The sequence below is a fragment of the Schistocerca cancellata genome, chromosome 2, assembly GCF_023864275.1.
Source record: "Schistocerca cancellata isolate TAMUIC-IGC-003103 chromosome 2, iqSchCanc2.1, whole genome shotgun sequence".
Taxonomy (NCBI): Eukaryota; Metazoa; Arthropoda; class Insecta; order Orthoptera; family Acrididae; genus Schistocerca; species Schistocerca cancellata.
Window position 1 is genome coordinate 546,837,616 of NC_064627.1, and position 17,537 is coordinate 546,855,152.

Below are 17,537 nucleotides of genomic sequence, written 5' to 3' on the forward strand. Positions count from 1 at the left end.
GTATTTAGCCGCTGGGAGCACAGTGGGCTTTCTACTGGTGAATAACTCACAATCAGCAAAGGTAGACATATTTTCCTTCACTCGAATTTCCTGACATTTTGTTCATCTTTAAAAATAGGGCACGATCACTCATACAGTTGATGCAACAAGGGGATGCAGGTGGACAATCGCCCTCAATGGCATCCCTGCCACAAGTAACGCATTTGTTCGTATTGGACCACCACTGGCTGGTATGATTAAACCACAGACACTGATAGCAACACGTAGGGTTGGGGATGTAAGGGTGAACTGAAATTATCTCATAGCCTGCTTTAATGTTTGATGGAAGTTGAACTCTGTCAAACATCAAAAAGAGAGTGCAGGTGGGTATCAATTCCTTTTCAACCCTTTTCATGACTTGATGTACGGCCTTTATGCCCTGGTCGGACAGGTAATTTTGAATGTCCTCATTGGATAATCAGTCGCGTGATCTTGTATAAACCACCTCGTACGATGAATTTGAAGTATGGTGTACGTCCACTTGGACAGGGAAGGTGTGTAGCAGTGTAGTTCGAAGAAATTTATGTGCCTGGAAGGCACCGTCTGTTTCTAACCACGAGGTGCCATTTCGTAACCGGAATAAGACTTTACAGGACCTGCAATTGCGTTGACACCTTTCTGAAGAATGAAAGGGTTGACAGTGGAAAAGTCTGGTGAGGGGGGAAGGATGGAGGGGGAGGGGGGGAGGAGGATCGGGGACAGGGTGGGATGTGGAAAGGGAAGTTATGCAGCCTGAAAAGGAAAGAGAACTGCACTAGCTCGGGGTCCCATGCTCGCCGCACACATATCCACAAAAGAGTTGTGGACCAGCTGGGGGGGACACCAACAACGTGACAATCGATTACTTTCAATTAAGAATAATGACATTAGTCAGAGATAGACTTACAGTCAGCCCCACGTGATGTACGGTGGTGCCCTCTATGTGCTCCACATAAATGGGACCTCCACGGCCTGGCAGCCAGTCACTGACTCACCTTGGAAGATGTTGGCCGCAGTTGGCAACGAAATGTCAAGAAGAAGAAGTTTTACGGATTGACTGAGGATTCTCAGCCAGAAACTTTTAACTAATGAAGACGCCACCTGCGAAAGCCTACAAGTTATGATTAGCACCTGGATTGTTTTTATGTTTGTGTCTATATTCTTAAATACTGTTTGCTTGTTTGTGGAAGAAGATTAAATTTTGGATGATTATTGCCGTACCATTGTTTGTGTCTTACATTAAGACACAACTGGTGACAAGTGTGGTGTTCATTTTTGTGTGCTCAGTCTATTGGTTGTTCCTTAGGTTCTTCTGGCCATAGAGCCAGTGCTTAAATCTCTCATCGAGCAACAGCAGCATCTTACGGTTGCTATCACGAACTTGTGACCACGCTGCCTACGCAGGCGCCAATGCCGATGGTGTGCCCCCCATCCTTTCCCCTTTATGACAATGTGGCCGAAGACTGGGAGGCTATGTAGCTTGGGCAACACTTCCTCAGCTCTGGTGTCACTGATGCAAACATGTGTAAGGCTTTGTTCCTTTCTTTGTTTTCTCCTTGGATCTACCAGTTGTTGTACCAGTTGGTCCAGCTCAAAGAACTCGTGTCACTTTTATTCAATGAAAAGTGTAGGCTGTTTCAAATTACCACCACAAATGCATACATGTCATTGCAGCACTCGTACAGTTCTACTGTTGTCATACACAGCCCCCCAATCCTACCAGGCTGGGTGACCAAACTCCCTGGCCTCGGTCACAAATGTCAGTTTGTTACTGATGCTCATCACGACTGCTATGCTCACTCTATGGTCCGTGAGACAACCATTCAGTTGGCTCCTAACAAGGAGACGTTTCAACTCCCACTGCAGTGCAAGTATCCACCTTTGACTGAAGTATTAAATATTGGTCAATCTTTCGAGGCATCTTGTGCTGTGGGTTATCAGTCTGATACTTGGTGTGACATCACCGCAGTGGCTCCTACTTTTGGTCATCAAGCATCAGTCAGTTCTCTGCCAGTTCTCAGGGGAGGACGGCGCAGCAGGCATACAACCACAGCCTCTGCACTATGCTGCACAGCTACATGCCAAACAACAATCAAAACAATAACAGCAGCGCTCTGCGCTCCCATCTTGGCCATATTGTTTTGTGCAACATGACAGGGCCGTGTGCCGTAAGTGCTGGGTGACTTGCAACAACTGTAGGAAAGAAGGATCTACAGCGTCTGTGTAATGTTTCCAGCCTCCTCCTGCACACATGGATGTAACTGTGCGTCTCAAGTGCTTATACATCATAACAAACTGTTCATCGAAGTGCAAGTGATAGAAAGAAGAGTTTAGATTACAAGTGGACACGGGTGCAGCTGCGACTCTATGGAACTCCCGAATTTATGTGGATTTGGGCCTCCTGAGTTATCTCCAGTTACTCAACATTTGGTGAGTTACAGCAAGCAGCATATTCGAATCATGGGGAAGTTTATGGTTCCCACTATGTATACAGCTGTGGTTCATACTGTGACATTTTTTGTAGGTGATGATACTGACACTGCAAATTTGTACAGTTTGGATGCTTTCAATGCTTTTTGTTTTTCCTGGTTTCCGACTCGGACCCTCACCAGCAGTTAGACCCTCTGTTTTCCAAGTTCTCTTCTCTTTTCTTGAGTGGTTTAGGTTGTCCCACTAATTTTGTGGCCCACTTTCCAGCCATATTTTTTCTGTTCGTGCCCTGTTCCAGTGGCTGTGCATGATCAAGTGAAAGCGTAATTGGAGAGGCTGATATTATTGGGGCCATACAGTCTATTACATCAAGTGAGTGGACTACCCCCCCCCCCCATGACTGACCAGCTTCACCTCTGTGGTGACTTTAACGTACCATTAATGCTCAATCTACCACTGACACCTACCCTTTGCCCCATCTCGACGAGTTATTGGCTAAACTCACCAGTTGACAGTTTTTCTCCAAAACTGAATTTATATGAAGCGTACTTATAGCTCCCATTGGATGGGGATTCTAAACAGCTTCCTGTGGTTAACACACCGTATGGGTTCTACCAATAGCTGCTCCCATTTGGTGTGGCTAGCGGCCTGGCAAGTTTTCAGCCTTTTTTGGAACAACTGACTATTCCCGTTCCAGGCTGTATCAACTATCTCAACAGGCATCAGCGTGATGGGTACATCTATGGATAAGCATTTACATAACTTATGTATCTTGCTTGTGATCTTACATCCTGCACGGCTGAAATGCCACTTGGCCAAGTCATCACACTTTTTTCAGTCATCCGTTGTGTGTATGGGGTTTGAGGTTTCTTGGAATGGTATTAAGTTTTAATGTCATCAAGTCGCCAAAGTCTGCCTTGTCTTACAAATCTCAAAGAACTCCAAGCATTTTTAGGTAAAATATTCTGTGTGAAGCCACACTGGCCCATAATGACCCCCCCCCTCCCCCAAAAAAATGCTCCACAAGAATGTTCCTTTTCAATGGAAGCCAACCTGCAATGCTCATTCCCACTTTTGGAATATAATTCCATTCTGCTCCTTGTTTGGCTACTTTCCATCCTGGTCACCACAGGTTTTGGCTTTGGACGTCTCTCTTTGGGACCATTCTAGCACATCAATATGAGGATGGTTCCGAATGCCCCCTATCAAAAATGCACAACTCAGCTCAGCAGTGCTACTGCCTAGTTGAAAAGGAAGAGCTCGCTATCGCCTGCACCCTCAAAAAGTTTCATGTGTTCTTTTAGGGGTTTAAGATCCACCTATTACTGACCACAAAACTATATTTAGTTGTTAAATGCTTCTGCTTCATTGCCCAACAAAGCAGCAAATTGCCTCCAGTGTGGGGCCCTGTTTCTGTCTCACTACAACTATGAAATACTTTTTTTTGCCTACCACACAGCACACCAACGTCAATGTGCTCTCCCAGCTTCTGAGGGTACCGGATCCTACTTTTGACCACGATGAACTCCTCCGTTTTCATTTAGATGTTGAGGTGCCAACTGCAGTGGAAGGGTTTCTTACCATGGACTTCTGACCCTCGGCACACCTATTTTCCCCTCCACCACTGCTTTTTGGTATCTGATAGCGGTGTTCTCTTAGCTACAGATAGGCTGTCGGCTATGGTTGTGGTCCTGGCTGCTCTATAGCTCCTACATCAGAGACACTGGGGGCTCTTGCATACCAAGTTATTGGTCTGTCTACACATTTTGGCCTGGTATCAAAAGTGAAATTGTACATCTTGTCATGGACTGCTCTCAATGTGCTAGCCAACAGGTGGCACTGAGGGGCGACGCTCTCTGTAGCTCGCACCACAACATCCACAGGAACACGTCCGTGTTAATTTTGTGGGACACTTCCTACATTCTTACTTGGTTGTCAATGCTTTCTCTAAATTTTCATATGTTATCCGCTGCTCTTCAAAGTCTATTGCAGCTGCAATTCAGGACCTCCCCCTTTTTTTCTTTTCTTTTTCTCTTTCTTTTGAAAGACTGCCTTGTACACTTGTGATGGATAATGGTCAACAGTCTGTGCCTCATGCCTTCCACATTTCCGCATGCATCAAGGCATTTACCAAGTGAATGCTTCTCCTTTTTATCCACAATCTATGGATGGATATGGCCATCTCATGCATGTCCTCCGAGGTAAAGCCCCTTGGCGTTTGTTGTCTAGTCTTCTTGCGATGCTTCGGTGCCACTGGCAATTCAGCTGCTGGCTGGGCTGGTTCCTTTGGGCCCTTCAACACCGCCACACCCGACAGAGCAGCTGGCGCCTTCACCATTGGTACAGTTACACCACGTTGAGGAACTGGATGTCAAGATGTTACCAGTAGCCTTGACACTGGCCCTATCTTATGACATTTTGCAAGGGAGCACATGGTGCGCATGTCCACAGCCACATCACTTCTGCCCCAAAATCTCTTTACATCTACATCTACATTTATACTCCGCAAGCCACCCAACGGTGTGTGGCGGAGGGCACTTTACGTGCAACTGTCATTACCTCCCTTTCCTGTTCCAGTCGCGTATGGTTCGCGGGAAGAACGACTGTCTGAAAGCCTCCGTGCGCACTCTAATCTCTCTAATTTTACATTCGTGATCTCCTCGGGAGGTATAAGTAGGGGGAAGCAATATATTCGATACCTCATCCAGAAACGCACCCTCTCGAAACCTGGCGAGCAAGCTACACCGCGATGCAGAGCGCCTCTCTTGCAGAGTCTGCCACTTCAGTTTGTTAAACATATCTGTAATGCTATCACAGTTACCAAATAACACTGTGACGAAACGCGCCGCTCGTCTTTGGATCTTCTCCACCTCCTCCGTCAACCCGATCTAGTACGGACCCCACACTGATGCGCAATACTCAAGTATAGGTCGAACGAGTGTTTTGTAAGCCACCTCCTTTGTTGATTGACTACATTTTCTAAGGACTCTCCCAATGAATCTCAACCTGGTACCCGCCTTACCAACAATTAATTTTGTATGATCATTCCACTTCAAATCGTTCCGCACGCATACTCCCAGATATTTTACAGAAGTAACTGCTACCAGTGTTTGTTCTGCTATCATATAATCATACAATAAAGGATCCTTCTTTCTATGTATTCGCAATACATTACATTTGTCTATGTCAAGGGTCAGTAGCCACTCCCTGCACCAAGTGCCTATCCGCTGCAGATCTTCCTGCATTTCACTACAATTTTCTAATGCTGCAACTTCTCTGTATATTACAGCATCATCCGCGAAAAGCTTCATGGAACTTCCGACACTATCTACTAGGTCATTTATATATATTGTGAAAAGTAATGGTCCCATAACACTCCCCTGTGGCACACCAGAGGTTACTTTAACGTCTGTAGACGTCTCTCCTTTGATAACAACATGCTGTGTTCTGTTTGCTAAAAACTCTTCAATCCAGCCACACAGCTGGTCTGATATTCCATAGGCTCTTACTTTGTTTATCAGGCGACAGTGTGGAACTGTATCGAACACCTTCCGGAAGTCAAGGAAAATAGCATCTACCTGGGAGCCTGTATCTAATATTTTCTGGGTCTCATGAACAAATGAAGTGAGTTGGGTCTCACACGATCGCTGTTTCCGGAATCCATGTTGATCCCTACATAGTAGATTCTGGGTTTCCAAAAACGACATGATACTCAAGCAAAAAACATGTTCTAAAATTCTACAACAGATCGACGTCAGGGATATAGGTCTATAGTTTTGCGCATCTGCTCGACGACCCTTCTTGAAGACTGGGACTACCTCTGCTCTTTTCCAATCATTTGGAACCTTCCGTTCCTCTAGAGACTTGCGGTACACGGCTGTTAGAAGGGGGGCAAGTTCTTTCGCGTACTCTGTGTAGAATCGAATTGGTATCCCGTCAGGTACAGTGGACTTTCCTCTGTTGAGTGATTCCAGTTGCTTTTCTATTCCTTGGACACTTATTTCAATGTCAGCCATTTTTTCGTTTGTGTGAGAATTTAGAGAAGGAACTGCAGTGCGGTCTTCCTCTGTGAAACAGCTTTGGAAAAAGGTGTTTAGTATTTCAGCTTTACGCGTGTCATCCTCTGTTTCAATGCCTTCATCATCCCGGAGTGTCTGGATATGCTGTTTCGATCCACTTACTGATTTAACGCAAGACCAGAACTTCCTAGGATTTTCTGTCAAGTCAATACATAGAATTTTACTTTCGAATTCACTGAACGCTTCACGCATAGGCCTCCTTACGCTAACTTTGACATCGTTTAGCTTCTGTTTGTCTGAGAGGTTTTGGCTGCGTTTAAACTTGCAGTGAAGCTCTCTTTGCTTCCGCAGTAGTTTCCTAACTATGTTGTTGTACCACGGTGGGTTTTTCCCGTCCCTCACAGTTTTACTCGGCACGTACCTGTCTAAAACGCATTTTACGATTGCCTTGAACTTTTTCCATAAACACTCAACATTGTCAGTGTCGGAACAGAAATTTTCGTTTTGATCTGTTAGGTAGTCTGAAATCTGCCTTCTATTACTCTTGCTAAACAGATAAACCTTCCTTCCTTTTTTTATATTCCAATTTACTTCCATATTTAGGGATGCTGCAACGGCCTTACGATCACTGATTCCCTGTTCTGCACTTACAGAGTCGAAAAGTTCGGGTTATCAGTAGGTCCAAGATGTTATCTCCACGAGTCGGTTCTCTGTTTAATTGCTCGAGGTAATTTTCGGATAGTGCACTCAGTATAATGTCACTCGATGCTCTGTCCCTACCACCCGTCCTAAACATCTGAGCGTCCCGGTCTATATCTGGTAAATTGAAATCTCCACCTAAGACTGTAACATGCTGAGAAAATTTATGTGAAATGTATTCCAAATTTTCTCTCAGTTGTTCTGCCACTAATGCTGCTGAGTCGGGAGGTCGGTAAAAGGAGCCAATTATTAACCTAGCTCGGTTGTTGAGTGTAACCTCCACCCATAATAATTCACAGGAACCATCCACTTCTACTTCACTACAGGATAAACTACTACTAACAGCGACGAACACTCCACCACCGGTTGCATGCAATCTATCCTTTCTAAACACCGTCTGTACCTTTGTAAAAATTTCGGCAGAATTTATCTCTGGCTTCAGCCAGCTTTCTGTACCTATAACGATTTCAGCTTCGGTGCTTTCTATCAGCGCTTGAAGTTCCGGTACTTTACCAACGCAGCTTCGACAGTTTACAATTACAATACCGGTTGCTGCTTGGTCCCCGCATGTCCCGACTTTGCCCCGCACCCGTTGAGGCTGTTGCCCTTTCTGTACTTGCCCAAGGCCATCTAACCTAAAAAACCACCCAGCCCACGCCACACAACCCCTGCTACCCGTGTAGCCGCTTGTTGCGTGTAGTGGACTCCTGACCTATCCAGCGGAACCCGAAACCCCACCACCCTATGGCGCAAGTCGAGGAATCTGCAGCCCACACGGTCGCAGAACCGCCTCAGCCTCTGATTCAGACCCTCCACTCGGCTCTGTACCAAAGGTCCGCAGCCCCTGTCGACGATGCTGCAGATGGTGAGCTCTGCTTTCATCCCGCTAGCGAGACTGGCGGTCTTCACCAAATCAGATAGCCGCCGGAAGCCAGAGAGGATTTCCTCCGATCCATAGCGACACACATCATTGGTGCTGACGTGAGCGACCACCTGCAGATGGGTGCACCCTGTACCCTTCATGGCATCCGGAAGGACCCTTTCCACATCTGGAATGACTCCCCCCGGTATGCACACGGAGTGCACATTGGTTTTCTTCCCCTCTCTTGCTGCCATATCCCTAAGGGGCCCCATTACGCGCCTGACTTTGGAGCTCCCAACTACCAGTAAGCCCACCCTCTGCGACCGCCCGGATCTTGCAGACTGAGGGGCAAGCTCTGGAACAGGACAAGCAGCCATGTCAGGCCGAAGATCAGTATCAGCCTGAGACAGAGCCTGAAACTGGTTCGTCAGACAAACTGGAGAGGCCTTCCGTTCAGCCCTCCGGAATGTCTTTTGCCCCCTGCCACACCTTGAGACGACCTCCCACTCTACCACAGGTGAGGGATCAGCCTCAATGCAGGCAGTATCCTGGGCAACCACAGTCGTAGTCCGATCGGGGGATGCGTGGGACGAGCTGGCCGTCTCCGACAAACCCCCATCCGGACCCCCACAGTGATGCCCATTGGCAACAGCCTCAAGCTGAGTGACCGAAGCCAACACTGCCTGAAGCTGGGAGCGAAGGGATGCCAACTCAGCCTGCATCCGAACACAGCAGTTGCAGTCCCTATCCATGCTAAAAACTGTTGTGCAAAGAATCTCTGAACTAATCTACAGAGAGCGCAAACAAATCGACACAAAATTTAAATGGTTATTAAAATACAAGATTGCCTAGTAAATGCAGTAATGCTGCTACTTGCGCACTTCTGACACACTGCTCGGCGGCGGAAGGAGACTACGCGATTTTACACTATTCAGGTACTAAAACGCGATGCTACAACTCTCAAATACTATAATACGCCAGAAATTTATGAATTAAACAATGCAAGTACCAAAAACACGCAAAGAAATTAAGAATTAAACTATGTAACAAATGAGTGAGCTAGGAGTATACGACTTGCTGGTGCAGCTGCTTATCCAACGGCGGCAGGGAGCACACTGACTCTGACCAACCGACACTGGCCGTTCAAAACAAAAACAGAAGACAGACGACTATGCGAATTTACACTATTCAGGTACTAAAATGTGACGCTACAACTCTCAAATACTATAATACGCCCGAAATTTATGAATTAAACAATGCAAGTACCAAAAACACGCAAAGAAATTAAGAATTAAACTATGTAACAAATGAGTGAGCTAGGAGTATACGACTTGCTGCTGCAGCTGCTTATCCAACGGCGGCAGGGAGCACACTGTGGCCATAGTCATCGGCTGCGTCCACCACAGAGGCAATGGATGTTTCAAGTCACCCCAATGTCCACATCAGCTGAGCGCCCTTCCCCCAAGAGGGACGAGTTGCTGTAACCCTGTATGTACTCAGCACCCACTGCGTCATCTACCAGTGCCCTCATATTGTGTTCTTACTTATCGTCAGCAACTACTTGTATCAATACCTGGACTGTTTCTATGTTTGTGTCTATGTTCAACTGCGGTTCACTTGTATTTCGAAGAAGAATAAACTCTGGTTCACTTAAGCTGTACTGTTGTCTGTGTCTTACATTACAACAGCAAAGTATGCTTTATGCAAGCCAAAAAGATAGCAGTAAGATGCTTGGTAAAAGTCTTGCAGATTTCATGTCCAACAGGACCTGATGGTCAGTTGTGGACTGACCCTCCTGGAAACCAAATTGGCAGGTAAATTAAAAGGGCCTTTCAATTCAAGGATGCTAATTAATCGATCGGCCACCAGGTAATTTCCAAGAAGGATTGCTTACCAAAGTTGTGGTGTCCAAAGAATACATATTTAACGTGCAATTGTAAATCAATCGTGCGACTCTGGTGGTGGGCGTTGTGATCAATCATTTGTGATCATCATTTTTATCTATTTTCTGTTGTTCCCTTAGTTGCTCTAAATTACATACCTCCGCGAATTATTTGTGACTTGTTAGGGAATCCCAGACGATTTATGTCGTTAGTGAGTGGGATGTCTGGCGTTCTTGAAGTTTCTTCAGCGGATTCTCTCACATGGAAAAAACTAATTCCATGTTTATCCAGCATAGAAAATTGTTCGACTTTTTGTTGCAAAGATGGACTACTACTGGAAGAGGAAAGAAGGGACTGTGTAGACTGTGGTGGTGCAAAGTGTGTAAAACTTCGTAAGGACAGTTTTGATGCTGAAATACCATTTATAATTTCATTGCGGCTAGTGCGGGAAACAAATGAGTATCAGGAAGAATACACAGTTCGACTCTTCCAAATTATCCATCCAGACCACTGTAATGGACTTTCACGATTCCAACACTGACGACGAGTAAGGTAAGTCGTCTCCTTGGAATTAAATGTATTTTTGTAACGCTCTTCTCTTTTTGTTGCTGTAGTGACCACCGTAAACATACTCGGGATCTATCAACGATCGCACGTTCGATATGTATCATTTGGACCCCACGACTTCGATAGACAATCATTCTTGGAAATTACTGGCCACCATGCTCTCGAGCAATTTTCATGGCACTATAGAAAAGTACTGGTCTACAGCAGTTAACAGAACTTGGGAGTATGCCTGGTTTTGAAACTGGGTTATGGTACTGTCTCACCACTGCAAGGGCAATCCACCTCTTAAGCCTATATATTTAAAAGATAGGTGATTTCCAACCACTATTTACATGTTTGGAAGTTTGGAGGATAAGAATTACACACTTATACCATCAGAAAGTGGATAGTGAAATTGTGGTAACCCATCTTTCAGTGAAAGACCAGGGGTTGTTGTTAGAGGCTGATGGCCTATGATCATGGAGCTTGGCTCACATCTGGGAAGAAGGCACATACATTTCCAATGAGGAGACCCAATGGTCCCCATATTCTCCTCCTTTGCTTAATTAAAATATAATGCCAGTTAACACTTACAAGGCTGGTCATTAAGGGGTTTTGTTTACTGTTAAAAGAGTTTTTTGGTGATTCTTTCAGCCCACCATGAGCCCCGCTGCCAGTAGCAAGGGCCTATGGAGCTGTTCCAGCAGCACAGATGATGGTAGTAGAAAAACACAGTAATGCATAAGCAGGACGGAGCGCTGAGGGGACTTGATGAATTGATTTGATCAGCTTGGAATATATTATTTCCCTGTCTGGAGCTAGGCAACTATTACAGTAGTTATCATCTATCATCCAAACCTACACAGTCATCACTTTTAACACTGCATGAAGTGACATCCATTCACTATAAGCATTGATGTGAATGAGCTTACAGGTTTTTGCTGATTCTCTCTCAGAGAGGGCACAGTAACATAAACCTGAGGCTATGTTAAAAACAGTTTGCTATCACACACAAGATTTCATGAAAATCATTAAGAATTAATTAAATGCAACAATTGGAATAGCACTGAATAACAGAAAAAATATTATGCAAATGCATAAACTGAAGGGCTCTAAATCTAAGGGCTGCTTATTTGCAGCAGGCTAAATTCTAGATCAGGGCCAGCGGCGGTCACGCCGGAGTTTATCGAGTGCTCATAGGTTGGCAACGCGTCAGTTTCATATAGCCGATGCAATGATACTTTCAAATAACCAAAGAGAGGCAAGAACACAAGCAATGTATTTTTAGTGCCAAAATTGAAACCATTGTCTCATTTGCTGTTTTTTGGTGCATTAGCGAATTTAGAGAGGGGTATTCTGTGATTATGTGAGTAAATAGTATGAAGTGGAGTGGTTTGAGAGATTTAGTATCCCTCTATCTCCTCCCATGATTTAATTAAAAACAGTGATCCACCTACCCCCTACCACGATTTCATTAAAAACATTGACTCACCTACCTTCCCCAGTGATTTAATTCGAAAACATTTCTTCACATACCTACTCCCATAATTTAATTAAAAAAACACTAGTCCACTTACTCAGTGTGCTCACACAGATTGACTGTGTAGCAACACAAAGCAGAGAAATATTTCATGTTTTTTTATTTTTATTTATTTATTTATTTTTTTATTAATTGTAGGCTGCGTTACTGTCCTTGCATTACGTTTGCAATCTTGTTTACCACAATGTTTTAATTTCCCTTCCGAATATATTCAAAACATGTCTGTTTGCTGCTCTCTCATTGGCTGTGCAACACAAACAGCTGACACACCTTCTTCTGTTCCCATCATACACGACAGCACACACTGACAACACTCCTGCGCGAAACACATAAGTACGCCACTGGCCCTATTCTAGACTTTTATCTTTCCAGCATATATACTCCATGCTGTTAAGAACTTATTACAGACTACCCCTTATCAAACTCCCTTTGCTGCTTTTTTTACTTTTACAGATCAACGCCTTTCAGCACTGACTGTGACAATCCTGAAAGCACTTAGCTTCTAATTCACTGTAATCTGACTTGTGATAGGGTTACCTTGCTGTACTGAGAAGCATTAGCAGAAATTCTGCATAGATCTTACTACCTGCCAATGTTCCGTTTCTTAATAAAACCCACTTTAACATTAATACATACCATGTCTGCTTTCAGAAACAGGGAACTCTTCGCATCTTGTACTCCACTTATGGAGGGCCACTTCTATAAAACAAATTATCAATAAGAACAATGAAAAGTAATACCTCATTAAACACCTATAAACCCATAAAAGGGGAACATATGAGTCACAGTGCTTCAAGTTCAAATTACAATTTGGAGTTCGTAACATACAATTTTCAATTAAAATTGTTTGTGCACACTGTCCTTATCAAGAAATAATTGCCAAAAATTCATACACATAGGCGTAAGTATGGCTTGAATAAGTTCTTTCTAATACAAAAGCATTGCTTTTCCTTTACTAAAAATTTCACTTGTTCATTTTCATTTTTTATGTGACTAATAATGAAATACTTTGAAAAAATTCTTTATTATACATGTGAAAGTTATCTGTAACTTAGAAATTTCCTACTTTACACGAGTATTATACATACATGCTCAACACTGCCTCTCAACCTTACATATTTTGTAACCCCTGGTATCTCATCCTTCCCAATTCCTCACTTCTCTAACGTCAGCTTCAATTCAGCCTCGACAACTTTTCCAATATTTCCCCACTCAGTGTTATAAGTTATTTCCCTGTGCTCTCTGAGTAATAAAAAGGTTTCTTAGGAAAACCAATTGATGCATGTATGTTATTATTAATATCACATAGGCTAAGATGAATACTGTGTACAATCTGACTTCAGTAAAAATTTTTGTGGAGTAACGTGATCACCGTAAATAAGTGCTGTAAAATGTTTTCTGTTTTATTTGATGATGCATGGCTACAACAGCCTACAACTTACCATACACTCTCAAGTGTACTGACCATTTAATATTTGATGATAAGTTTCACATCCTTTTAAATATGCTAAAGGCTGGGCCATTTCATTTGGGATCTGTGGAAGGTACATTAGCATATCTGTTCTTATTTTGTAAATATTCATTGTGTATTCTTGTTTTCAGACATGTCCCACAACTGCAAGGATCTCTCCTCACTTTGGGTCAACTGGAATGAAAAGTGCATCTAATGTAATCTTGGCATACTTTTATTGTCCGTCTCCTCATTTTATTGAGCAAGTGCATCACTATATATATCTTGCAAGATATCTGTGTTACTCCAGCACAGACTACTAATCCAATGGCCAAGCATTTCAGAACAGGCTCACTACACTGGAATGTTACCAGGCTTAAAGTACAACCTACAATAACAAAAGCACTTATATCTCTGCATATTAGCCAGACATGGAAATGCTTGTTTTAATAAGTTCTAGAAGTTCGCATCAAGTTATCCGAACCTCTCTGTTACATCGGATGACAACAGCGTGGCTGGCTATAAGTAGAGTGTGGAATACTAACTCGGAAAAAAAAGAAAGAAAAAAGAAGGAACTTGAACAGCTTTACATTAATAGCAGTTAAATATGGTAAAGATACCTCCTTGTCTCCTGCCATAAGGAGAGAGCAAAAAGCCATTCTTTACATCTTATTTGTGTTTGTGTGTGTGTGTGTGGGGGGGGGGGGGGGGGGGGGCGCACACGAGTGCAAAAAGAATCCACAACTTCCATATTATGTATTAGGCCTACAACAGTTTTGGTAATTTCTTACTATTGTAGCTATTTATTTAAGAAAGATGCACTTTACAGTGACAATTTTGACAACATTGAACCGAGACTTCAGGCTGTTACAAAGCAGTCTATTCTCGCAACCAAGAACAGAAATATTCATTGGTTTTACCAACTCACCACAAAACAGCCCTCAGGCTATGCCACAGTTCCCGATCACCTCAATCAATGTGTCTAATCAGGTGAAGCTGCTGAATACTTCAAAAACTACTGTGAAACGTACTGGAAGAAATATGGTGATACATAGTTAAATCTAGAGCTGCAGGGATTCAAGAGAAATACATGTTATGTGGACTTGTACTGGACCTAAAAGAGTCTTACAGTGCAATTTTTGTATAAACATAAACGAAGTTAACATATTCAACAAGAAGAGGGCAAATCAGTTTTGTTATGGAAGCTACAGATCAACAAATGTCACAGTACATCTTGTGATAATGTGTCACTACCAAACAATTTCCTGCAACAGCGACAGCTGAACCATTAAAATTTCAAAATGTCAGTAAACTCCAGTCATCAGAAGAGCATCAATTATCCTTAAAGTTCAATATACTGCACAATTAGGCTTACTCCATTACTTACTGAGTCAGATAGTACTCTAAGTGAACCTAAGTTCAGTAAAACTAAAAATATCAACCATTCTGAAATATCTCTATAACCTACAACATCGACATGCACAGCATGTGGCATTCACAAACCGCTGCACTGAAAGTAATAAAATGCTAAAAAAAAAAAAGTCACGAAAAGGGCAGCAGGATAGTACTTTCACATGGATTCCCAGATGAATACATAATAAATCCTGTAAAATGGTTTGTGTCACGAGAGGTACCCAAGGTTGCATCAAATCTAAAATGAAGCACCTATCTACCTTTTGTTTTACTATCGCACTGTGTACGATTTACAGTCTATATGAAACTGTAAACTACTTTGCAGTGCAAATACGAACAGGTAAGAATTGTAAATTAGTGTGTGAATCAGAATAAAATGTACGTTTATTGGTTACTACTGCGACGAACTTTCAATGAGACACCAACAACTAACAGCGACCGTGTGTGCATCACAAGCACATATAAACTAACTGAATTTAAATATATTTCTCTCAATTTCACTAAGTACTCTCTTGGACAATTCAAAAACAAATAGTCGACCGACAAAACGTTAACCGTCATCTTACCACTCTCAAGACATTTCGTCAATTATTTGCGATCAGTCTGCCCCTTACTCAACTGGAACTACTACTTGTTATTACCATAAAGCTGTCTTTTGACGTGCTTGCTCCTAGGAATAACTATCTCTTACGAATCCACCTACGTTGTTACAGTTATTATTTTCTGCGTATAAGCTTCCCTGTTACTTTTGTTTTACATTAAGGATTATAGTCCTCGTAATCCATTTGATAATGGCTCTAGTAAACACTTATTCACTGTTCCCTCACAAAAAGTTATCTGTGTACGATAGAGTCCATTACACTATTTCGAATCCCGATGTTTGCTCTTAGGTAAACAATGTGTCAGAAATGTCTTCTGGGTACGACCAATAATTATTTTTTACTGAAATAATATCTAACCTCGCCCCAACCATCGAGACAAATGCATTAACTACCAGTAATTGCACATTCTGTGGCAATTATATGTGATAACATAACTGACAAAGTAATATTTAAAACCTGTTATTGCAAAACTCACCTCTTTTGTGAAATTAAACATGACTGCTATTGCACAAAATCGCAGACCTTCAGTAAACAGTGCAGAGGAACAAGTAAAAATGATTCCTTGACACGCATTTTTTCCGCACACAAACACAAAATTCAAAACAAAACATAGCGCAATATTGTATCTCCAACGCACATTCCTACACCATCATAGCAGTAACCTTTACTGAACAATGTGCTTCGATAGTAGTTTATAATTGTTCTAAATCGATTGATCGAGGGAATCGCGGCAATACAATATAGGTCAGTAACAAACCAGATCGTAATCATATTATGAACGTACTCTTCTTTCAGCACCACGAAAGTAAGTTACTAATGTCTGCAACTTACGACTATTTTTACAACAGAAAATTCTACATGCGTTTTATTACTCACTTCCTATGCTTTGAGAGTTCTACAAATTATGTAGCTCGTTTGAATGCAGTTGTAAACACAGTTAATATTGTATAAGTAAATAAAGTGAGAGTTATCAACACAGTATTAAAAAGAGGTAGTGCAGACTGGATCTAGTAATTAATCAGAGAATAGAAATTGCGGATAAGCTACAATGAAGAGCATAGTGAACGCAGTCAACAGATATAAATAAAGCCAACACACACCACTGTAGTACAAGTTCATATGCCTTCTAGTTCCGCAGATTATTTAGAAGCTGAAAAAATTCATGATGAGATTAAATAATTTTTCAGATACTTTGGGGAGACGAAAATTTAACTGTGATATGGGACTGTAATTCGGTTGCAAGAAAAGCAAGGGGAGGAAAAAAAGTATTAGGAGACAATTGATTGGGGGAAAGGATCGAAAGTGGAAGCCGGCTGGTAAAACAATTTAATCTCTTGGGGCAAAGCTGTATACATCGAAGAAACCAGAGGACAACAGAAGGTTCCAGATTACACAATGGTCAGGTAGAGATTTCGAAATCAGATTTTAAACTCCAGTACATTTCGAAACTCAGATGTAGACTCTGACCACAATTTAGTAGTTATGAACTGCAGATTAAAATTAAAGAAATTGCAGAACGGTAGGAAATTAAGGAGGCCGGAGCCGTATAAATTGAAAGACTGCATTGTCAGTCGCCCCAAATAGAAAACGTACTTCGCTGGTGCCCCACAATTTGGAGTATAATAAACGCACGGAGGTTAAATCTTGGGCAGCAGCAGCTGGCTGAGACACAAGCAGCAACAGGGTAGTAATCGACTTTTTGACATTTTACGAGTTCCTAACTAAGAGCGAATTCTATAGTGTCATCTGCGTGCTTTGGAAGTTTAGTTTCTTGAGTTTCTGTGCGTTATTTTCATATGTAATAGACACAGTTCTTATGTTTTTGTTTTCATCGGAAAGTAAACCGATTTTGTGAGATATTAAAAGTTGCTAATCAGGAGCGAATTATTTAGTGTCACTGGAGTGCTTTGGTAGTTCAGTTTTTGAGTTTCTGCGTGTTAATCTAATTCATTGAAGTTCTTCCGTTTTCCTCCGTGTCCACAGTAGTGTTCCAGAGCGCATGTCGATTGTCCATGTAGTGCAGTCTTCCACAGTCTATAGTATGGATAGGAACTGTGATGGCTGTGTGCGGATGC

General features: G+C 42.5%; 1 protein-coding gene across 4 annotated transcripts in view; it reads right to left on the reverse strand.

The window, feature by feature from the left end:
- Positions 1-16,207, reverse strand: part of LOC126162125 (zinc finger protein 883-like) — a 95,877-nt gene extending 79,670 nt beyond the window's left edge. For 2 of the 4 annotated variants that reach the window (XM_049918413.1, XM_049918412.1), the window contains exons 1-2: positions 15,938-16,206; positions 12,634-12,696 (exon numbers count right to left, since the gene is read on the reverse strand). In XM_049918413.1, coding sequence (XP_049774370.1) covers positions 12,634-12,696; positions 15,938-15,958 — 84 coding nt within the window. In that variant the 5' untranslated portion in view covers positions 15,959-16,206. Of the gene's footprint in view, positions 1-12,633; positions 12,697-13,462; positions 13,643-15,937 lie in introns of all 4 variants that reach the window. The other 2 variants (XM_049918414.1, XM_049918415.1) reach the window with 2 other exon arrangements.
- Positions 16,208-17,537: the final 1,330 nt, after the last annotated feature.